The sequence below is a fragment of the Dipteris shenzhenensis genome, chromosome 27, assembly GCF_047967505.1.
Source record: "Dipteris shenzhenensis isolate YYH24624 ecotype China chromosome 27, Dip_SZ_1.0, whole genome shotgun sequence".
In the NCBI taxonomy this organism is placed as follows: Eukaryota; Viridiplantae; Streptophyta; class Polypodiopsida; order Gleicheniales; family Dipteridaceae; genus Dipteris; species Dipteris shenzhenensis.
Genome location: NC_141622.1, coordinates 45131989 through 45155692, shown reverse-complemented (window position 1 = coordinate 45155692; position 23704 = coordinate 45131989). Strand labels below are relative to the sequence as shown.

Below are 23704 nucleotides of genomic sequence, written 5' to 3'. Positions count from 1 at the left end.
TCTTTCTCCCTTACACTTGGACGACAAACTTAAGCCTCCACTATTCCATTTCCTTCAGTGTTTCGTCTTCTATCCTTCTCGGCCCTTTCTTATCCCTTGCACTCTTCGTGCAACTTCTATCCCCTTTCATAATGGATCCCCCTGGACACACCGAGCTCCAAAACATGTCTGCATATTTTGAAAGCTCCTCACATGATCTTTCCTCCCCTCTTGCACAGTCCGGGAGATCCTCACACAATCTTTCCTCCCCCTTTGCAGCAAAGTGCAAGAGCCTCTCCTCCCTTGATCTTGAATTCGTGACATCCGGGAGATCCTCACTCGCTCTTCAAAAGCCCAATTTGGATTCTCTCAGCAACTTCACTAGTTTGGTATATGAGGTTAACATGAAGGAGAGGCAAATAGTCTGTCAAGGTCAGAAGATTACCATCATTGAATGCATGATTAAAAATGCACTAGGCATTCCTCAAGGCAATTTGCAAGCACTTTTCTTGGAGAGGAAGTGGAAGAGACATGATATTCTAGATGTATACCCCAATGCTCAAATTAGTAGGGTAGGTTGTTGACACATTGCCCAAGCAAGAATCTTTTCAAAAGTGAGTATTTAATGCATTGTTGATAATTTTATAACGGAGAAGGAAAACTCTCCTTGAACTTGATGGGTTGGTGGCCGAAGAAAAGTGTGATGTGGGTCCTCTTGATTGTGGTTAATTTGTGGTGACTTGGGTTTAATATTGATAGCTACGTGGGTTTGATATGTGATAGCTACATGCTTGCTAACTTCCTTAATTGCTTGATGGATGCTTGAGTGTGGGGGTGGTGCTCGATAAGCTTCTCTAGTGGAGGACATGCCTTTGTCAAATCTAGCAATGTCTCTTTTACCACCCTCCCTTATACTAAGAGCCTCTTCATGTGAGAGGGATGGTTTGCGAGCAAGCTTGTCCTTGTCAAGGCTGACAGGCAATTGGTTTTTCTACGGGCCTTCGGAGCTCGAGCAAAAACCGGATAAGCAGTAGAATGTCCAAGTGTGAAACCATCCTGATTTTTTGGAGGACAAGTGGTTTGGAAAGCACCCAAGAGGCGTGAGGAGAGAGGGGGATAGAATGTGCATTATGGTTTGAACTTTGCATAAGTAGGGTAGGAGGACAAAGTCTTTGGGGGGACTCATCAAAGTCACGGTTGGATGAGCATCTAAAACTGGGATCCGGCCTCCGATGATGCACACGCAAGAAAATGCGTCTGCCACCACCTCGCTTCCTCGCGCTCCTCCTCCTCCTCCTCCTCCTCCTCCTCCTTTGTTGTTGCTGCTGCTGCTCTGCCTTTGACCTGCCCTCTCAGGTCTCTCCTCCCTTGCGCTCGCACGTCTCTCATGTGCTCCTGCTTAGAATGATAGGGAGATTTGCAAAGATGGATCGGTGACATGATGAGAATCTGAGTAGCTGCTAGGATTTGGTTCAATGCAGACCAGTGTGTGTGTGTGTGGGTGGGTGTGTAGCGCGCGCGAGCGAGCGAGCGAGCGAGAGAGAGTGAGTGAGTGAGTGAGAGAGAGAGAGATGGGCTGTGCGCCGGAGAGAGAGAGAGAGAGAGAGAGAGAGAGAGAGAGATGGGCTGTGCGCCGTCGAGGGAGCAAGGGCGAGAGAGTTCGTTTTACTAGTAGCGAGCACACGGAGAGAGAAGGACACGGCGAGGGAGAACACTACGTCCTGCGTGTCTCTAGGGGTGTGTTGCGTTACAAAGGAATCTGTGTGTACGAATATGTAAATACATAAATGTGTGTGTGAGCGCGCGCGCGCGAGAGAGAAACAGAGAGAGAGAGAGAGAGAGAAGGGGAGGGGGAAAAGAGCTCAGAAGACATTGGTCGCTTGAAGCTGAGGGCGAGGATTGGAAATTGGAATGCGTGCTGAACAGAGATATGGATTCGATGCGAAGATTTAGTTGCGACGGAGAAGATTAGATTCAGAGAAATTTCCCGATCGTGATTGGAGTAATTTTCCGATCGTGATTGTGAATTTGGGAGTTGGCAAACGCATCTACTTTCGGCGTGGACAATCAAACAACCATTTCCTCGCAACATTTTCATCTTCTTCGAATTCTTCGTCCTCGACGTCAAGCAACTGATCGCACAGTTGCAGCTCGAGTTCTCCTTCCATTACAATTCTCTTCTCGCACGCCAATTATACATATCGTAGCTTGCATTTCAACCATTCTTTCTGCCGGTAGCTTGCTTCCAGCAGCAGTCTATTCAATCTGGTTTGCTTTGCTTTTGCTTGGCACAGCATGCTAGCACCTTTCACACGCCATTGACCGCTCATATTCCCCGTCGCTTCCGTGATTGCAGTGGATCAATCATGGCGGGGGCCTCAACAATTGGCGAAACGCTCCCAACGAAACGACCATCGATGTTTCTTCCGCTCGCAGCCTCGCTCTCAAGTGGAAATTCACCGCCGGATTGGACATCACCGCCACTCCTGCGATTTACGATAATGTGCTGTATTTCCCAAGCTGGAATGGCAACCTGTACGCTGTGGAGGCCGACAGCGGCCAACTGATATGGCAACGAAATTTGAGCCATCTGCTGGGTCTCAACAGCACGGGCTTCATCAGGAAAGTGAACGTGACCGTGGCCAGAGCAACCCCATCTGTCGCCGGAGACCTTTTGATCGTGGGCTTGTATGGCCCTGCCACGGTGATCGCCGTGAAGCGTTCTTCCGGCGATCTGGTTTGGTCCCAAAAACTCGATGATCACGCGCGAGGATTGATCACAATGTCAGGGACTGCTTACAACGGGTATGCATTCTGATTCGTTTCGTGTTGCTTACACGTTCACTGAGTCCTGATTCAATGATCCGTTCCGCGATAGCTCGTGTTCCTGAAATCGTGAACTGTCCGGCACGCAGTGGATTCTACGTAGGTACTTCGTCCTCCGAAGAATCGTTGCCGATTGATGAGTGCTGCACATTCATAGGAGCCTTTCTCAAGCTCGATGTTTCCACCGGGAAAATCTTGTGGCGTACCGCTATGCTGCCTGACAACAAAGGAGAGCTGGGGCATTACTCTGGCGTTGCAATCTGGGGCAGTAGCCCATCGATAGATCCGACAAGAAATGCAGTCTACATTGCCACCGGAAATATCTACACCGCGCCTCCTGATGTTGTCAAGTGCCAGGAAAAGCAAAACAAACTCAGCACGCCAGTCTACCCGGACCCTTGCGTGACCTCCCAAAATCACGAGGAGTCTATGTTGTCTCTCGACATGGATACCGGGAACATCAAATGGGCTAAGCAACTTGGGGGCTATGACGCATGGTTCAATGCATGCAAGAATCTGAGCGCGTCCCCCAATTGCCCTCCTGGACCAAATCCTGACGCGGACTTCGGGGAGGCTCCAATGTTCCTGTCAATTGATGTCGATGGGGTCATGCGCGACGTTGTGGTTGCTGGCCAAAAGACGGGATTTGTTTGGGCCGTGGATTGCGACAATGGAAGCACCGTCTGGAAAGCGGTAAGATGCCGAACCTGTTGTGCTTGTCTACTGTTTGCTCGTCTAAATCTTAAGGAGGGGGCCATATCTGAGACGCTTGGAACCTCTTTCAATTGAGTTCGTCACAATTACAATCCAAAGCAACATATTTGTTGAATTCAACGGATGTGACAACAGGTCGCAGGACCTGGTGGTGCTGGTGGAGGTGGTAACTTTGGAGCAGCCACTGATGGCGAGAGAGTTTACACAAACATCGTGAACGGGAAAAATCTGAATTTTACATTGGCTCCATCGAATGCAGTCACCAATTCGGGCGGTTGGGTTGCCTTAAATGCAACCACAGGATCCATTCTTTGGTCTACAGCAGATCCTGCCAATGGAACAGACTATGGTCCTGTCACTGTTGCCAATGGAGTTATGTTTGCTGGCTCGGTGAATGCCACGGGCCCTGTGTTCGCACTAGATGCAAGGACAGGGGAAATCCTTTGGCAGGGCAGCACGAACGCAACTGTGTACGGAGGCTTCTCTGTGTCTGATGGCTGTGCGTTTGTAGGTTCCGGTTACGGGGTGAATAGTGGAGCTGGACATAAAGATTTTACGAACGGAGATTCACTTTTTGCATTCTGTGTTACAGGTTTGGTTTACATGCCCTTTTGATCGTCCTGCGTGAAAAGTGCCTGGGTTCAACTCATACGAGTGGGATTCTGTCATTTTGTTGCTTAGTAGTAAAAGTAGAACCCCTTTGCGTTCGTGAAATTTTTCGCAAAGCATGACGAAAGAAGGGCAATGAATTGGACAGAATTTTGATTGCTCAAAATCGTCTTTGACCACACCGTATATGCAAACTTGACCTCTCATTATACTCTTCCACCAAGCTTCGCCCCAAAGGGCTCTAAAGGTAGAATCTAACAGCTGAAAATCATCTCTATTGACAGCAGTCCATGGCACTAAAATCAAAGCAGGACTCTGTGCAGTAGCAATCCCCAGGCCTGAGTCATTATGTAGGTCGAGGCCAATTTTTAGGGGACAGTCCTGAATTGTGTGGCCTTCAAGTAACGGAAGACCCGCTTCACTGCTTGCCAATGCTGTGTACTAGGCATGTGCATGTACCTACTGAATGGGGAGATGGCATACTGAAGATTAGACCAGGTATGACATAAATAAACAAGGTGAATGATATTTAATCATTCATAAGGCCTGCCCAAGTTCAAAAATGCAAAAAAGAATACACTCGAGATTATGTGTAGGAAGACTACGATGATGTTCAGGAAGACTGCAGGAGATAAAGGAAGGGGAGAGAGAGAGAGAGAGAGGGGGGGGGGGGGGGAGAGAGAGAGAGAGAGAGAGAGAGAGAGAGAGAGGAGGGAGGGGGGAGAGAGTAGAGAAAAAGGTGGAGGATTTCAAGGGAAAGAAATAGTGGAGAGTTGGACCAATCAGAAAATTTAAGACATTCACAAAAAGAAAATTCAGAATTTTAGCTTCTTTCGCATTCACTGGGCTGCCCGAAATAGAAAGAAGAGAAACACAAGGAGGAAATGGTGGAGATCACATGGTCCCAACCAATCGAAGGTGATGAAATTTTAGGGAAAAATGAATTTTCCCTTTCGAAAGGGGGGTGCCTTTACTAAGGCCTTCCCTAGGGGGCAGGCCAATAAGGCAGCCCACAGCTTGCTGATAAAGGGTGGAATCAAAGGGTGCACTTTCATCCTCATAGGAGCAACGAAAGCCAAGCTCCAATGGTGTAGAAACTGGCTTGCAACCTTCAAACTGGAGGCGGTCTAAGAGCTGTCCAATGTACTTGGACTGACTTATCATTATACCCTCCTCAACATATGCAAACTGGATGCCCAAGTAATAGTGAGATTGGCCCATGTCTGTCATTGCAAATGATTTGTGCAAATCAGCTTTGAAATCTGCAATTTTGTCCATATCTGGCCTAGTGACAAGCATGTCATCCACAAAAAGAATGAGAATAAAAATTCTGTAGCACTCTTTCAGGCTTCAAGAGTTGCTTCTATATGGCTGTTTTGAAAGCCACGGGCTGTCAAATATGCATGTGTCTTGGCATACCGTGCCTGGGGTGCCTGCTTCAATCCAAAAAGGGCCTTTCTGAACCGACAAACCTGATTTTCAGAACCGTTTTTCTCACAGCTAGGAGACTGAGTGACATAGATCTCTTCTTGTAGATCGCCATGAAGGAAGGTGGTCTTAATGACTTGACCAATTCCTTTCACAGCCCCCACCTTTGGAATGCCACTCAATGTGTGAGAGATTTTTGCAAGAAGTGATGTGCTTTGAAGCACCACTATCAAAGTACCAGTACATAAGACAGAATCTGAGACTGCAAAAGCTGAATCCTGTGTAGGAGGTGATATGCTTTGAAGCACCACTATCAAAGTACCACTCTAAGACAAAATCTAAGACTGCAAAAGCTGAATCATGTGCCCCCCTTTGGAATGTCACACATTGTGCCCCCCTTTGGAACACCACTCAATATGTGAGAGATTTTTGCAGGAAGTGATGTGCTTTGAAGCACCGCTATCAAAGTACCAGTCGAAGACAGAATCTGAGGCTGCAAAAGCTGAATCATGCAGAGTAGGATTATAATGACACTCCACAAGAGCAAGATTGGCTGCCTCTGTACTATAATGCCCACTCTTCATGAGCAAGATTGAATGCCTCTGTATTTGTGACATGAGCATCTGGAGTATTTGTGATAGCAAGACCTTGCTGTCCTGGTTGTCCCTGCTTCTTCTCGGAAGCAATATGCTTCCGGCACTCAGAGATGTCATGACCTAGTTTCTTGCAATAATTGCAGCGTTTCTTCTTCTTCCCATCAGCAAAAGAAGAGGAGGATGAGGTACCAGCTGTAGGTTTGGTCTTGCTGTAATTTTCCCCCCTTTTCCTTTTGCCCCTATGATCAGTAGCAAAGGCTTGACCTGCATGAGTAGAAGCATCCTTGTCTTGACGACTCTGCTCCTGATGCAAGAGTAGGGAAACAAGTTGATCAAAAGAATAGTGGTTGGGGTTACCCATGGCCACTAATCTAAGTGTTGTAGCAAATCCCTAATATGAGTCAAGGAGTCCATCAAGTGTGGTGGACACAATCTGTGAGTCTGGTACAGTAGGTGCCTGTGATGAAGAGACAGGTCTAGTCTTCGATCCAGATACAATTCCCCAAAAGTTATTGGACACCAACAGGTGGCGCACCAAGTACGACCACAAGGGATAATTGGTGCCATCAAGCTTGTCCTCAACATCAAGTATCCCAAAAGATTCATGGTTTGCCATTGTAAATGAAAATATTAAAAATAAAAGAGCTCTACAAACGTCACAGCCTCAAGGCTACAATGCAAAGAGCTGGCTGCTCAAGTATCTCTGCAAATGTCATACCAAACATGACAGCTAATGTCTGCAAGTGTCAATGCCATGATGGCTGCTCTAACACTCAGCAAAATGCACAAGCAGTCCCAAAAAAATGATCTACAAGAAAATGTATGTCCATTCAAAGGATCCCCTTGCACATAGTTGTCTTGCAAATGACCAGCTCAAATCAAAGGGCAAATGTCTGCAAATCTGTTCAATGCAAATCTGAGCTGAATCTGTCCCAAATGGTGGCTGTATGCCACAAATATCAATAGACAAACAATCAAAGGGCAAATGCAAATTGAACCCAAATTTGGCAATCAAAGGGCAAATGTCTGCAAATCTGTTCAATGCAAATCTGAGCTGAATCTGTCCCAAATGGTGGCTGTATGCCACAAATATCAAAGGACAAACAATCAAAGGGCAAATGCAAATTGAACCCAAATTTGGCTATGTCAAGCAAATATCACTGAAAATATCAGCAAATTTGACAAAATCCCCAAATTTTGAGAGGGCAAATGTGACCAAATTTGCTGCAATTTCTTACCAATGTCACTAAAAAAACCTTAAGGCAGCCAACTGTCATTGCAATGAGTGCAAATGTGACAAAATAACCTGTAAATCTGAAAATATCACCGCATTTAAGCAGATCTGAGTCGAGAGAGAGAAAATCCCAGCCAAAAAGTGCTAGAGTTGGTTGGAGCAGTTGAGGAAGGCCTGAATTACAAATAAAGTCAAAATCTAAGCCAAAAACCTCAAAAAATGGCTGAGAAATGCTCAAAATCACTTGCTGGCAGGACGTGCGATAACCTGGTAGTGTCACACAACTTTTCGTACAGCTGTACGGGCATCCATACGATTGTACGGATAGGCCGTACGAATTTTCTTCGGTCTAAATGGTGCGGGACAAGGTCGTTTGTATGTGGGCAGCTCAGAAATTTTGAAAGACGTCAAAATCGGACCTCAAAAAGTCAAAACAGCAGTTAGACTGTTTTTTGGCTTAACCGATGAAATGAGGCACCGGGCTGGGTTGGAGCAAAATGGCAGGTAGGAGCAATGGCTGAGCATGATCCGAGGCAGGTAGGAGCAAGAGAACCTGCTTTGATACCACTGTTGGGTGCGGGAAGCAATGGAATGGGAGTGGAGTGCAAGGGAGTAGACAACAAGCTCAAGGAACACGAAGTACTTGCAAATGGATAATGAGAAAGTACAAAGGGGTGGCCTATATGGCCCCAAAGTCTTGACCAATAAAGTCAACCTAGGGTTGACTCAATCCTAAGACTAGCCTACAAGGCCATACCAGAGCTAAGTGCTAATAGTTGTCCATATAGCCATCGTCTGTCTTTTATATAGCTGGTGTTTGTCATCTGTACCTCCCGTACAGTCGCCGTCTGCACCTTTCGTACAATCGTCATTACCTATTGTACATCTATCATTTGTACGTCTTGTCACCATACCTCCGTACAGCCATTCATAAGTACCGTATCTCTTACAGTGCAGCAAAGACCTCTATACCTTCCTCGTTGGTATAGTGCAGTAGAACAGGGTTTGAGGTTACCTAAGGCTGAGCTGAGCCCTTGGCTCAGCTTGGGGGGTTAGCTTCAGCAACAGGGCTTACTAAACTCTGCACAGGCCACCACGGAATTCCCAAAGATGAAGACTTTTGCCACTACACTGATTAGAAAGCCCTTGTACTCTGACGTTGCAGCCTCGGCATAGACACCCAGCCCCTATGCATTCCATTACAAGCGGACAATTGGATCTGATCCATTGGAGTAAATATACCTTCTACAGCAAGAAGTGAGAGAGCTCAAACTTATAGTTGCAGCTCTTGATAGGAAAGTGAAGGAGATGGCAGGAAATGGTAAGCAAGATCATTGTTTAAGTCACACAAAAGTGCAGTACACCTCCATCAACACCACCACTTGTCTCCTCGGTCAAAGAGATGATCATCACTCAAGTAAGTACAGCCAAACAAGAAATGGCCATTGTGGCCAACAACAAAGCAGATTATCATTAATTAGAGATTTCAAATCTAAACCCAAAGAGCTTGAACTAATGTAATGAAGGCCATTTTATGATAGGACTAGAATTTAGATGTGTGCTATAATAACCTCGAGTTGAGATGCCATGTGCACTCGTCGACTCTCTGGTTTTCCAGATGTTGTTAGTCTTCTTGATTTTGCATTTTGTCCCATCGGCCTGTGAAGCCTCCCGTGACTCTCTCTCCCTCTCTTCTATCTGGGAGCTCTCTATGGAGTACAGGATAGTATGTTTGCAAGGTAGTCACTTGTTGTGGCATGTATGGCAGCGTCACTTGTAGGTCTGAATTTTACTGAAGCAAGCAAACTTCATGGGATGAACTAAGTCTGAGGTGAAGATCCAACTTGTGGAAAGGAAAGTATGGAAGGTCGTGATAGGCTTGGAGAAGCCTCCAGTCTCAAGTTCCATTACACCGAAGAAGATCCTTAAAGATGATGAGGATGAAGAGATGAGCAAATGGGAAGAGAAAGATGCACAGGTACTTTTTATCATTGACATGACTTTAGCGGACAGCATGATACCACTTATCCAGATGGCTAGAATTGAGGGAAGGTGTGGGAGATCCTTCAAGGCTAAGGAGATTAGAGATTAGTTGGCTGCATTGGCACCAAGGTAGATACTCAACAATTAGTAATAATGTGGCTAAATCAACTCCCTCGCACTTACCAGAGTTTCATTACGGTGCTCATTCTTGGTGAGAGGAGTAAAACTGCTAGCCTTCGAGGAGCTGAGCTCCTTGTTGATTCAAGAAGATATAAGGAAGAAGTTGTATGAAGGATGGGATGAAGCTGCTTTTATGGCCGAAGGGAAGGGCAAGAAGAACAAGGCCAAGGGTGGGAAGCCACACGGGAGAAACCTCTTCAAAGAACGGTTAGAAGAAGGACAAGAAGCAAGTGAAGTGCTGCTACTATCAAAACTCGTGCACTATGCCAAGAATTGTTGGAGGAAGTAGGAAGACAAATGCAAAGAAGTCCGAGTCTACTTTTGCAAAACTAAAGGAGTCGTCAATAAACATCGCAAAGGATGATCTACTCTCTGTAGAGGTTCACTTTTTGCATTCTGTGTTATAGGTTTGTTCTTACTTGTCCTTTTGATCGTCCTGCGTGAAGAGTGCTTGGCTTCAACTCATACAATTGGGACTCTGTCATTTTGTTGCTTAGTTGGAAAGTAAAAGTAGAACCCCTTTGCATTCGTGAAATTTTTCACCATGCATTACGAAAGAAGGGCAATGAATTGGACAGAATTTTGATTGATCAAAATCCTCTTTGACCACACCATATATGCAAACTTGACCTCTCATTATACTCTTCCACCAAGCTTTGCCCCAAAGGGCTCTAAAGGTAGAATCTAACAGCTCAAAATCATCTCTATTGACAGGAGTCCATGGCACTAAAATCAAAACTGCCGACTTAGGAGTCAATTTTGGGAATCCCAATGGATTTTCAGGTCTTTTTGAAAAACAAGTGGAATTGGGTCTTCACTAGAATCCAAGACAAGCTAAGTGGTTAGCAAGGACTTCAAAATGTTGAAATATGTAGTAGCGCCTGACCAAAAGGTTTTGGGGATCCTTCTGTTTTGTGGCAGGCCACTGGCCCCTTTCAGGAGCAGCAGCAGGAGGCTGTGCAGTAGCAGCCCCCAGGCCTGAGTAATGTAGGTCGAGGCCAATTTATAGGACATTGGACAAGTTGGGCTGCATACAGGTGGGCCAGCCAACTAGGTTGGTCGGCTGACTGGGTCGGCCAATTGACCTACTAGTAGGTTGGCCAGTTTGGTGCCTATATCAAGCCCCTGCCCCTACACTTCTTTCCAATTCTGTCCCTTACCTCTAGTCCCTCTATACACCTTCCTCTTCTGCTTGCCAAAGTCTCTCCTACTGGCGCACGGAGCAGTGATTGACGTCTAGTAGAAGTCTCTTCAGTCTGAGCGAATCCTCCAGTGAGCTTGTTGCCTAAAATCAACCTTTTGTTCTGCTGGTATAAAATCCAATTCAGTAAAACTGTGTTCTCTGAGTATTGTTGAGTTGAACACGTGTGAAGTGCTTACTAGGTGTGGACTTCTCTATCCTGGTCATCTCTCTCTTTATTTTCTACATGGGATCAGAGCCCTAGGAACAAACCTCCCTCCATGGTATGGCCGAAGTATCGTGGATACATCTCAGGTATACCTAGAAACTATGTCATGGTTGCACATATTTGTCCAAAATGGATATAGCAACCCATGATAGTACAGGGAGATCAACATCACATAACAAATGGTGCCAAGCGTGAGGATGTCAAAAATCCTCAAACTTGGGCCGTGGTAGAGCCTTCGTGAAGAGATCTCCTAAGTTGTCCTTCATGAAGCTGGCTGGCTGATGTCAAGATCTGCAAGTAGCTTGCGGAGCTAGACACTCTCTACTATCGCTGCGAAGGCTGCCCTGTATTCAGCTTCACAACTGGAAGTAGCAATTGTAGGCAGCTTCTTGCTGAACCATGAAATGCATGAAGATCCAAGCATGATACAATTGCCACTATGAGACACTCTCATGTCATAACAACCTGCATAGTCACTATCCATGAAAGCATGCAAGGCCAGTGGAGACTCATCATCATAGAACAGTCCCAAATTTTGTGTGGCCTTCAAGTAACAGAAGACCCGGTTCACTGCTTGCCAATGCTGTGTACTAGGCATGTGCATGTACCTGCTGAACGGGGAGATGGCATACTGAAGATTAGACCGGGTATGACATAAATAAACAAGGTGAATGATATTTAGTCATTCATAAGGCCTGCCCAAGTTCAAAAAAGCCAAAAAGAATACACTCGAGATTATGCGTAGGAAGACTACGATGATGTGTAGGAAGACTACAAGAGATAAAGGAAGGAGAGAGAGAGAGAGAGAGAGAGAGAGAGAGAGGACCGGGGGGGGCAGGGGGAGAAAGAGAGAGAGAGAGAGAGAGAGAGAGAGAGAGGAGGGAGGAGGGAGAGAGTAGAGAAAAAGGTGGAAGATTTCAAGGGAAAGAAATAGAAAGTGGAGAGTTGGAGCAATCAGAAAATTTAAGACATTCCCAAAAAGAAAATTCTGAATTTAAGCTTCTTTCGCATTCACTGGGCTGCCCAAAATAGAAAGAAGAGAAAAACGAGGAAATGGTGGAGATCACATGGTCCCAACCAATCACAAAAAGGTGATGAAATTTCAGGGAAAAACAAATTTTCCCTTTCAAAAGGGGGGAGCCTTTACTAAGGCCTTCCCTAGGGGGCAGGCCAATAAGGCAGCCCACAGCCTGCTGCTGATAAAGGGTGGAATCAAAGGGTGTACTTCCATCCTCGGAGGAGCAATGAAAGCCAAGCTCCAATGGTGTAGAAACTGACTTGCAACCTTCAAACTGGAAGCGGTCTAAGAGCTGTCCAATGTACTTGGATTGACTCATCATTATACCCCCCTCAACATATGCAAACTGGATGCCAAGTAATAATGAGACCGGCCCATGCTGTCATTGCAAATTATTTGTGCAAATCAGCTTTGAAATCTGCAATTTTGTCCATATCTGGCCTAGTGACAAGCATGTCATCCACAAAAACAATGGGAAATAAAATATCTGTAGCACTCTTTCAGACATAAAGAGTTGCTTCTGAATGGTTGTTTTGAAAGCCACGGGCTGTCAAATATGCTTGTATCTTGGCATACCATGCCCAGGGTTTTGACATAGATCTCTTCCTGTGGATCACCATGAGGGAAGGTGGTCTTAATGACTTGACCAATCCCTTTCACGGGATATGTTGTATTAATTGCACAAGTGACAGTGCCCCGCTTTGGAATGCCACTCAATGTGTGAGAGATTTTTGCAGGAAGTGATGTGCTTTGAAGCACCACTATCAAAGTACCAGTCTAGGACAGAATCTGAGACTGCAAAAGCTGAATCATGTGTAGGAAGTGATGTGCTTTGAAGAACCACTATCAAAGTACCAGTCTAAGACAGAATCTAAGACTGCAAAAGCTGAATCTTGTGCCCCCTTTGGAACGCCACTCAATGTGTGAGAGAGATTTTTGCAGGAATTGATGTGCTTTGAAGCACCACTATCAAAGTACCAGTCTAAGACAGAATCTGAGACTGCAAAAGCTGAATCATGCAGAGTAGGATTATAATGACACTCCACAAGAGCAAGATTGGCTGCCTCTGTTCTATAATGCCCACTCTTCATAAGCAAGATTGACTGCCTTTGTATTTGTGACATGAGCAGCTGGAGTATTTGTGATAGCAAGACCTTGCTGTCCTAGTTGTCGCTGCTGCTTCTTCTCAGAAGCAATACACTTCTGGCACTCAGAGATGTCATGACCTGGTTTCCTGCAATAATTGCAGTGTTTCTTCTTCTTCCCATCAGCAGGAGAAGAGGAGGATGAGGTACCAGCTGTAGGTTTGGGCTTGCTGTAATTTCCCCCCCTTTTCCTTTTGCCCCTATGATCAGTAGCAAAGGCTTGATCTGCATGAGTAGAAGCAGCCTTGTCTTGACGACTCTGCTCCTGATGCAAGAGTAGGGAAACAAGTTGATGAAAAGAATAGTAGTTGGGGTTACCCATGGCCACTAGTCTAAGTGTTGTAGCAAATCCCTGACATGAGTTAGGGGGTCCATTGAGTGTGGTGGACACAATCTGTGAGTCTGGTACAATCTCATCAACATTGATGAGCTGCTCTTTGAAGTCCTTGACCTGTGTCAAATAGGCATCCATGCTACCCCCTTCATTCATCTTAACATTGTCAAGTGGCCTGCGCTAATAAGCAACTCTGGCCTCATTGCGTATCTGATAAAGATTGGCCAAAGTGTCCCATGCAGCCTTGGCTATTTTTCAAGACCGAATGTGAGGTATAATTCATGGCAATCATTTCATGTGCCTGTGCATCTCATTGATCCCAACGAATCTGTTCTTGTGTTGGAGGATCGGCGGCAGGCACTGAGGGAGTAGTGGTAGATGAACCAAAAGTGGTTGGGGTGGCAGCAGGTGCCTGTGACGAAAAGACAGGTATAGTCTTCGATCCAGATACAATTCTCGAAAAGTTCTTGGACACCAATAGGTGGCGTACCAAGTACAACCCCATGGGATAATTGGTGCCATCAAGCTTGTCCTCAGCAGCAAGCATCCCAAAAGATTCATGGTTTTCCATTGCAAATGAAAACATTAAAAATAAAAGGGCCTTGCAAATATCATAGCCTTAAGGCTACAATGCAAAGAGCTGGCTGCAAATGTCAAACCAAAAATGACAGCCAATTTTTTTAAGTGTGAATGCCATGATGGCTGTTCAAACACTAAGCAAAATGCACAAGCAGTCCCCAAAAAATGATCACTGAAAAAACCTTAAGTTTCATATCAAGCAACCAAATGTCACTGCAATGAGTGCAAATGTGACAAAATATCTACAGATCAGCCCACAACCAGGCTCTTATTGGTGGAGTCATGGGGGACAGGTTTGAGATTACCAGATCAGTCCACTAGGAATGCCCTCTAGCCCCCTTTATGTTCTTATTGGCGGCTGACGCTATGAGCTATTACATTAGAGCTTAAGCTGATATTTTAGGGCTCAGGCTTCCATTGAGGCAAGAGGATGAGCTCTTAGACAGTGAGTTGGCAGATGGTACGGCTGTTTTTTTTAATGCCACTCCACAGACAATGACCTCATTTAGGATGGCGTTGGATTTGTTTTGCATTGCGGTAGGTGCACACATTAATTGGAACAAATCCAATGGCTTTTGGATCAGTGATGAGGACACTCCAGACTGGGGGAATGACATAGGGCTCACTTGGATTTAAAGGGGTGTTTCCGTCAGATATTTGTAATGCCAGGTTGGGGTGGGCATCTCTCCAGCACAGCAATTTGCTCTCGCCGTTTAGAGCCCCCCATTGGGATAGTTTTCAGATTTTTGCAGTTGTGTGGAAAAACTTTTCGCGTAGGCTCTGGAAATCCCTCAGGAATAGAAAGATCACTCTTTTCTTTTGGCTTTCTATTCATGGAGGGATTGCAGTGAACCTGTAGAGATCTAGGTTCGGGGCTGACCCTACTTGTCCTCGTTGCCACATAGCAATTGAGCAGTAGATGCTCTATCTATCCCACTGGGATACCACAAGGTCAACCAGGTCATTCGAGAAGATCTACTACAGTTACACACATTTGGGACCTGGTGGGAGCCGAGGGAGCTTCCAGTGAAGCTCAGTTTCTACAGAGACCACTTTCTGCACATCTTTGAGGAGGGTTTCATTGTACCACTAGAATACACTTGGATCCACCCCCCACACTCAGGATCTCTATCGGGCAGTTTCGAGTTTCATCACATCGACTCCGTATTGAGAGCGGGCGAGCTAAGGCGATACCCAGGGAGAGACGCATGCATTAATTAGAGATTTCAAATCTAAACCCAAAGAGCTTGAACTAATGTAATGAAGGCCATTTTATGATAGGACTAGAATTTAGATGTGGGGAGATCTTCAAGGTTAAGGACATTTGAGATCAATTGGCTGCATTGGCACCAAGGTAGATACTCAACAATTAGTAATAATGTGGCTAAATCAACTCCCTCGTACTCACCGGAGTTTTCATTACGGTGCTCATTCTTGGTGAGTGGAGTAAGCTGCTAACCTTCGAGGAGCTGAGCTCCTTGTTGATTCAAGAAGATATAAGGCAGAAGTTGTATGAAGGATGGGATGAAGCTGCTTTTATGGCCCAAGGGAAGGGCAAGAAGAACAAGGCCAAGGGTGGAAAGCCACAGGGGAGAAACCTCTTCAAAGAATGGTCAGAAAGAGGACAAGAAGCAAGTGAAGTGCTGCTACTATCAAAACTCACGCACTATGCCAAGAATTGTTGGAGGAAGTAGGAAGACAAATGCAAAGAAGTCCAAGTCTATTTTTGCAAAACTAAAGGAGTCGTCAATAAACATCGCAAAGGATGAGCTACTCTCTGTAGAGGTGAGGTGGCAATTTTATCTACTTCGCAGGACCCATGGTATGTTGACAGTGGAGCTACTTGCCACATGATCTTGCACAAGGAGTGGTTCGAGCACGTACCTCATGAGTTGGTAGGCACCATTGGTGAGATTCAAAGTGTTCAATAAAAGAGAGAGGCTTCATTTCTTTCTGTACTTGTGATGTTGTGCGCAAAACTCTGTTTGATGTTTTGTGTGTGCCAACTTTTACAAAGAATTGGTTTTCAATGTCCCTTGACTAGGAACAACATGAAAGTGGAGTCTGATTACAAGCAGGATTTGGTAAGAAATTGCTAGAGCAATGAGATCGTTGCTTGAGCTATTGAAAACAGCAGTTTGTACCCAGATAAATGCATTCCTTGCTTGTCATTAGTATTCGGCAACGAAGTTGTGGCACAAGTGCTTTGTACCACTCACCAAGTTGGTGGAGATGCATGAGAAGAATATGGTAATGGGGCTTCCAAAGCTTCACCCACATTCGTCTATTTGCATAGCTTGACTTGAGCATAGGAAACATTGGTAGTTCTTTCCACAGCCAGAATAGGAGCACTATATCCTTAGAATCAGTACACTCTGACTTTTTTTTTTTTCGTTAAAGAAAGGAACCTTCTATTAATGCTTGAATGATTTCATACAAGACAACAGCCCCGAAGGTGCTGAGTATGGAAAAAACCGGAAAAGGCTGAAAGAAAGAACCGGCTTGTTCTAGAGAAACCGAGCTCACAGCCTAGGGGATCTATGGTACTGGGGCTAACAGCCAAGTGGGGGGACTATACAACCAACGAATCCCTCGTGGGGTGAAGATGTAGAAAACTTTTACAGGCCAAGCCTTGCAAAAATGAGCACGCCTCTCGATAGTCGCCTTGGAGTCTGGAGTCCCACGCTCCCAGGTGAACCGTAGTGTGTATATGATATCTTGCCAGATGGCGACTAGGGTAGCCGAGGGTGGAACCGGGTGCTCACCCATCACGAGACTGCAACGAGCCACCCAAATGTTCCATGCCGTGATGCTGGCTACCACCTCCCAAATGCTGTCCTCCCTAGGAGGAGGAGCTAGGCTGGACTGCCTCGTGGAGTGCTATCCTATGGATGCTCTGACCATGTATCTGGTAGGCTGGGGAGATCTCATCAATCTGAAATGCGTGTCCTCCCTCTGTCAACCAGGCCACCATCACCCAGGTGTAGTCTCTCTGAAGACTCTGCATACGTGTCATGATCCTGAGGGCTTTATCCAAATCCTCGCTGCTCTACGATAGCTCACAGGCAGTGCGGGATAGTCTCCAGGAGACCATCGGAGCAACAATGGCACTACCCCCTCCACTCGCATCTGCTCCAACCACGGTCCCGATGGGCAAGCCTCCATGGGCGTCGAGCCAGAAGAAGTAGGATATCTTCCTCGGACACAAACTGGACCATAACCGCGTCCAAGACTTGGAACGAACATCCCGGGGCACTCTCTAGGTCACCCAATGCCTCTCCCTCGAGGGGGTCCACCTCGACAAGTCCATTTGAAGCCTCCTGCCCATTCGTGTGGTGTAGGAAAAGAAGGGCACCTCATCCACCTGCTTGGCTAGGCCGCCCTTGGAAGATCAGTACCACTCTCCCCTGGATATCGTTGGACCTCCCTCAAAGGTCTACCCTCCCACAACCAAAGGCGCCACCATCTAGGGACATCCTACTCTAAGATACTGGGAGGGTGAATGTGCCACTCCTTCCCCAAACGTCCCACCACTTTGATCATCTGCCAGTGAATCCCATCAAGACTCCCATCCATCTCAGGGTCTCTCTCAGTGAGTGGTTGAAGTAGGCCTCCAGGTCCTACACGGCAGAAGCCGGGGTGCATGCTGCCTCGCTGCATCAACATCCTCAGGGGGACACTAGTACGAGAAAACTACCCCAACCATCTGTTGTCTCTCCATGCGCGAAGTCCCTCCCACCAGGACTCAGGAATGGCTAAGTCAATCTCGCTCATCCGCTACCCTTCCCCTCGCAAATGCGCTAGGGCGTCAAGCCTCGCCTCTGCCTCCATAGGTAATGTGCTTTATCGGCCGGATCATTGTACCACTGTGCCCAACCAATGTGAGTCTGCTATCTGAGCATACGCCCCTCCTGATCTCTGATCTCTGGGTGCCACAGAAGGGGCTGACGCTCAAACTCCTCTTTGCATCTGGGTGGAGTATGAATGAGACCCCCTGCCAGTTTCTGCCAGACCTTGTGGAGGCTCCTCATCAAGGGGGCACCCTTCCCCATAAGGGGGCCTCTGAGAAGATCCATCTGTGTGAAGGCTGCCATTGTCCCCCAGTGCATGGGGTGTTCCTTAGAAGCCCTCGCTGTAAGAGGAGCTTCCAAGGCTCTGCACCTGGGGTGAGGCCGCGAACAACCAACTTGCCCAGGAGGGCTTTGCTCTGCATCTCCGGATCAATGATACCCAACCCTCCCAATGCTTGCGGCATGATCACTGTCTACCAAGCTACCTGGGCTCTAGTGTTCCTCGTGCCGTTTGAACCTACCCAAAGGAAGTTCCAAACCAACTATCGGAGCTGCCCAATGCATCCTCTGTGAAAGCACCAGCAAGAGGCAATATACGAGGCCGTGGCAAGAAGGACCTGGTTTGCCACTAAGGTGCGACCTGCTAGAGAGAGTTTGACCGAGCTCCAATAGAGAAGCTTGCGCCGAACACTCTCAAGAACCGGGGCGATCTGCTGCTCTGTTGTAATGTCAATACCAACCTTGCATCCGAGGTATCTCGTTGTCTAGCCCTACGGAATCCATTTGAAGCCAAAGTCCCTTCCCCACTCACGAATCTCATGTGTCTCCTCAAAGCCTGTGAAGAAACCTATGGATTTTGTCCAGTTGATCTGTGCACCCGAGGCCTCACAGTAGATAGCCAAGGCAGCCCTGACTCTCTCCAAACTCACTGTGGTGCCCTCAACATACAAGGCTGTGTCATTTGCAAACTCTGAGTCAAGCAGCTCCTCCTGTTTGATTGGGAGCCTCAATCCGGTGAGGCCCGCCACTTGTGATCTCAAGTAATAGCCCAAATCCTCCGCCACAAACAAGAAGAGGAAGGGAGCGAGTGGGCTGCCTTGGCGGACCAGAGAAGAAAGGCCTCGCTCGTGTGTCCTCCAATAAGCATTTGACTAGAGCTCGCCGCATAGAGCGCAGAAACTCCTCTGACCCATTTGTTTGAGAAACCCAATCTCCACATAGTACCCTCCAGAAAGGACCACTCCACCCTGTCGTAGGCCTTCTCAAAATCCAAGAGGACGGCCAGTGGTTGTGACTCCTTGGACCAATCCACTGCCTCCCAGAACGTGAAGATGTTGTCCGAGATGCTGCGCTCCTGGACGAACCCGGCGTGTGTGTCGTGGATGATGTTGATAAGATGGGGCCATAATTGCAAGCTCAAGACCTTGGTGAGGATCTTGTATGCAGTATCAGGCAGAGTGATCGGTCTCCACTGTCGAATCTTTGACCTATCTCCCCCTTTCAGGATCGAACAAATCCACCCCTTGCTCAAGGATTGCAGGAGGGAGCCTGTGTCAAATATCTCCTAGCAAGCTAAACGGAAAGGGGTGGAGATAATCTCCCAGAAGTTCCGGAAGAAGGCCGGCGGAGTCAAGCCATCCTCGCCCAAACACTTCTGGGTTAGGAGAGCGTTGAGGGCTTCCCAGAGCTCCTCATCTGTGAAAGGCTCCTCCAATCTGCTACATAAATCCTACGAGACTCCTGTCGGAACGTGATCCCAAACTATCTCTCGGGCCACAAGACCAGCTGGGGTCATCCTCTTCGTCTGAAAGAGGTGGCTGTAAAAACCTGTGGTCAGGTCTAAGATCTCCTATGGGTCAGTGTGCCTGATGCCTTGCGAATCACGGAGACGCTGAAGCTGTGTGCTTGCCGATCGAGGCCCAGTGGTCTGAAAAAACTTCTTCATCATCCTGTCTCCCTGCTGCACCCACTGGGGCCAGGAGGAGTGATATGAGACCTCAGCCTCCGAATCTCCGTGTCCTGAAGCTCAAGGCGAAGCGCTCTCGAACCTGTCGCTAAGCATTGAGAACTTGGGTCTTGCTCCTTGAGGTGCTACGCTTTGCTACTAGCATCTCAGAGGAGGCGCCGCCCTGCTTGTCTTCACAAACTCCAAGTTGTTGAAGTCCCCTCCAACAATCTAGGAGTCTACATCCGAAAGACACTCTGACAGCCTCCTCCAAAAGGCCGAGCGGTGCTATTTGCACGCTGGGGCATACACGATTAGGATCCCAATCCTAGACTCTCCCGTCCGAACTCCCATCCAAACTGCCCATCCTAGGATGAGCTCACCCTAATCGTAGACCTTTGGAGCCAAAGTCTGTGAGACTTAGATGCAGACCCCTCCGTTCCATCCTACTGCGGGGGACTACTCCTCTACACCTCTCCCTGGGAGAAGGTGGTGTCGTCGTCTGATGTCTGATGCTAAAAACATGTGCTCTTGAATCAAAAGGATGTCCATTGTCCGCCCTACCATTGCTCTCTGTGCAACTCCTATCGGAGTATCATGTATTGCGGCTAGCTACGAGCACGATCGTGGAGCCTGTGCACGTTCAAACTCACTAAGGTCCAACTCATGAGGACAGGGGTGCCGAGAACAAGGCTCTCCTGTGGGTGGGTGCTTGTTCCAGAAAGACTGCCTTAAGTGATTTTGCGGGGGGTTTAGAGGGCGAATAGTCCATGTTTGTGCAACGACGGACTAGGGTGGATACCGACTCAATACCGATCTTCCGTGCCCACTTCATCATGAAGGAGACTTTCACCCCGAACAATCCAGACACTTCTGGAGGGGCCAGTAGTATGCCTGCTCCACCTTTGCCTCCAGTGGCAATCTGCTGATAACTCCTACCACGAAACCATACAGTGGCTCCTCGCTCGTGAAGCTCAGCTGAAAGTTCATCTCCGCACCATGGACGTGCCAAAGGTCTAGTCCTTGTGTCCCCATCCACTTGTCCATCATGCGTGAAATCTTATCTCCCATAATAGCATCAAACACCTCTGGGGACCACTTCTCCAATCTTGTGGAGGCAAACTGGATTCTCCAAATGGGGTGTGTCTGAGAGTCCATTGCACTGGTCAAAACCCCCTTCCAGGGCTGTAGGACCATGAGCGTTACCTCCAGCGGTAGAGGATACGAGCCTGGAATCTCTAGATAGTTCTAGGGTCCTAACCTCCAGAAGTCCCATGGTAAGGGACGCCGAGGTTGGAGGTTGGGGACTGTTGGCAGGGAGAACGAGCCCTGTCCCTCTGGATCCCTCCCTGGATGGACCGGCTGCTACGATTAGGAAGCATAAGGGGGCATCGTCTTACCCTTGCCTGTTGGCAGGAGTGTTGAGATGGAAGAACCTGCTGTGGAGGTGGAGAGGGAGGTGGCGGGGGAGGTAGGGAAGCCGGGGGGCAGAGGGAGGGGGGCGGGTGGTGAGAGTGATCATAGTAGGAGGGGCTGGGGGGGGAGCGGACGGGGGGAACCTTGGAGGGGGGGGGGGGGGAGTGGAAAGGAAGAGGGGGAGGGATTTGGAGGGGGAGGGGGAGGGGAAGGTATAGGGATGACCGCAAGCCCCCCGTGCTGATCAGGTTCACCGGGGCTTTGGATCTGCTCCTCCGAAGTCGTTGTCAGGCTAGCGTCCGCAGCTTCCGCCATCGTTGCATCTGGAGCTCCTGGGGCTCGCTGCTGATGCAAGGGTGAGTGCGGAGGCTGAACCTCCAAAATGGGAGGATCATATGGCTAGGCGGTGGCCCCTTCTGCTGGGGGAGGTCGCTCCCGCTATTCCTTCTCAGGGGCCTCTCGGTCAACCCTGTCCCTCTCTCTGCGTTTGGCCTCTGCCTGCGATGCTTGTGAGCCTGTTTGCTTGGTTTCTTTTTCTTTTTAACCCTGGCCCAATCCCCTTCGGAGGGGGTAACCCAGGGGGTTTGAAACTCCTGCTGCTTCTACCTCAGAGGGTGTTGGACTCGAGCCTACTGACTTTGCCTGCTCTGCGGGGGTGGGGGGGGGGGGACTCGGCCATGGCCACGGGGGCAATCTCTGGCTAAGTGACCCATCAGTCTACAACAGAGACACTGGTCTAGTAACTCAGAAATCTCCACTCGTTGGCGAAGTGTACCCCCTTCAAGGGTCTCTAGAAGAATCAACTCTGGGAGGGACTCTGGGCCCTCAACCACCAGTCTGATCTTGGGGACCCCGTCATATGCTACCATTGCTGCAGTTGAATCTGGTGGAGACTCGAGCACGGTGCCAAATGCCCGACCGATGGAGGGGAGGATGGCTCTGTACTCCTTTGGGAGCCCTGGGAAGCGGGGAACATGGTGTGTCGTGTCCATGTCCTCCACTGTAAAGCCATGGTACCAAGAAAGAGGTACACCAAATGGGGGCCAAGGAGGATGGAGCTCTACTCCACAAGTGTCAAGGCTGTATCGGGGGAGCTCAGTTGGATGAGGAAGATGCCTCTTCCGTAGATGGTGACCTCCTGAATGTGGTCACCCTCTAATGCCAAGCTCACTTGGATCCACTCTCGCACCTGTCTCCTTGTAGGCGTGAGGCCCACACTTCTGCCAACGAGCGCCTTGTCCTGGAGGGACTGAATTGCCTGCTGTACCTGCTGCTTGTCAGCTGAGGAAAGAAGAACCTTAATGGCTGTGGGATATGTTCCTGGTCTGAGTGGTTGAATTTTGGATGCTGATCTTCAGTTCACCCTAGCACTAAGCTCTGAAATCCATGGTGCCCTTAAGATAAGCTAGAAGTTCTTGACCGACTATGAAGGTTTGTCTTTCAGTCATGCAATGAAGCCTTGATCTGTTGCACCACTGATAGACCAAAGTCTCTAGCTAATGGCATGTGTGTCCTTGATCAGTGTCCTCACTTTGCCCATGGGTGAGTGCCACAGGCATTGACAATTAAGATGACTCCATGTCTATCTATGGATGCCCTTCCTAGGTCACCTAAGCTGTTCTGGTTCCCCTTCTGCTAAGGTCCGGCCACAGCTTTCATGGCAAAGATATGTCCAACCACTGGATCTCCTGGAATTGTTGATGCTAGAGTTTCCATGTCACCTATAGTCTGAAGATGAGTGTACCTTGCATTCCTTGTTGTGTTATGGTAGCCAGCAAACTGTCCCATGCTATCCTTGAGTCCTGCTTTGGAGTCAGCTTGCTATATTTCTGATTGTGATTGCCTAGCCTCTCACTCATAGCTACAAGGCATGATCATAGGTAGACATTGGGTAACTGCAGACTTAACATTGGATGTCATGCTGAAAGCGATTAAGAAATTGCGCAATTTGTCTTTTTCTGGTTTCTATAAACTAGATGGCCACCTGTGTGAACAGTTTTCTGAATAACTGACTTCCCCTGAAACGTGCCGATCAACTAGTCTTCTAGTCTCTTCAAATACTTTGTGGCATTTTTGTTCAAGTGCAACAGATCTTGACAGGGAAAGTCAAACTGTGATAAAATGACTTTTATAGATTTTTTCTTTGAAAACAAACAATAGATATGGATATGTAATAGAATGGCCCTTTATTTTCTGTAGTGCAAGCATTCATTGTAAACAGAAAATAAAATTTGTGTCGCCCAAAGCGGATCCTTCCTCATGCTGCATTTCTGATTGATCGCAATGACGTTTGGCTCTTATTTCAGATCACTCAGGTACATCAAGGGCCATCCCAAATCAGAAATGGTACTTGTTTCCTGGAAGGCACTTCTTGTCAAAAATTTTGACACAACTTTTAACCTGTATTATTTTAAATGTAGTGCTTGCTCTTTAACAACTGAGCTAGCGTGGAGACGAATGCATGAAGCATGTGCAAATTTAAGTAGGCTACAGCACAAAAAAGTAAGTTTTGTGCTAT

At 47.6% G+C, this 23704-nt stretch overlaps 1 protein-coding gene across 1 annotated transcript; it reads left to right on the top strand.

Moving 5' to 3' along the window:
- The first annotated feature begins 1183 nt into the window (after positions 1-1183).
- On the top strand, positions 1184-23701 carry LOC147884372 (uncharacterized). The gene is made up of 5 exons (XM_087398779.1): positions 1184-1335; positions 2336-2784; positions 2895-3498; positions 3655-4111; positions 23493-23701. The coding sequence occupies exons 1-5, from the start codon at positions 1231-1233 to the stop codon at positions 23618-23620; spliced, it is 1743 nt and encodes a 580-aa protein (XP_087254905.1). The 5' UTR covers positions 1184-1230; the 3' UTR covers positions 23621-23701.
- Positions 23702-23704: the final 3 nt, after the last annotated feature.

Coding starts and splice junctions, on each gene's coding strand:
- LOC147884372 (XM_087398779.1), top strand. CDS start 1,231: ATGCGTCTGCCACCACCTCGCTTCCTCGCGCTCCTCCTCCTCCTCCTC. Junction 2,785..2,894: donor TCAGGGACTGCTTACAACGG/GTATGCATTCTG, acceptor TCCGGCACGCAG/TGGATTCTACGTAGGTACTT. Junction 4,112..23,492: donor TTTTGCATTCTGTGTTACAG/GTTTGGTTTACA, acceptor CTCTTATTTCAG/ATCACTCAGGTACATCAAGG.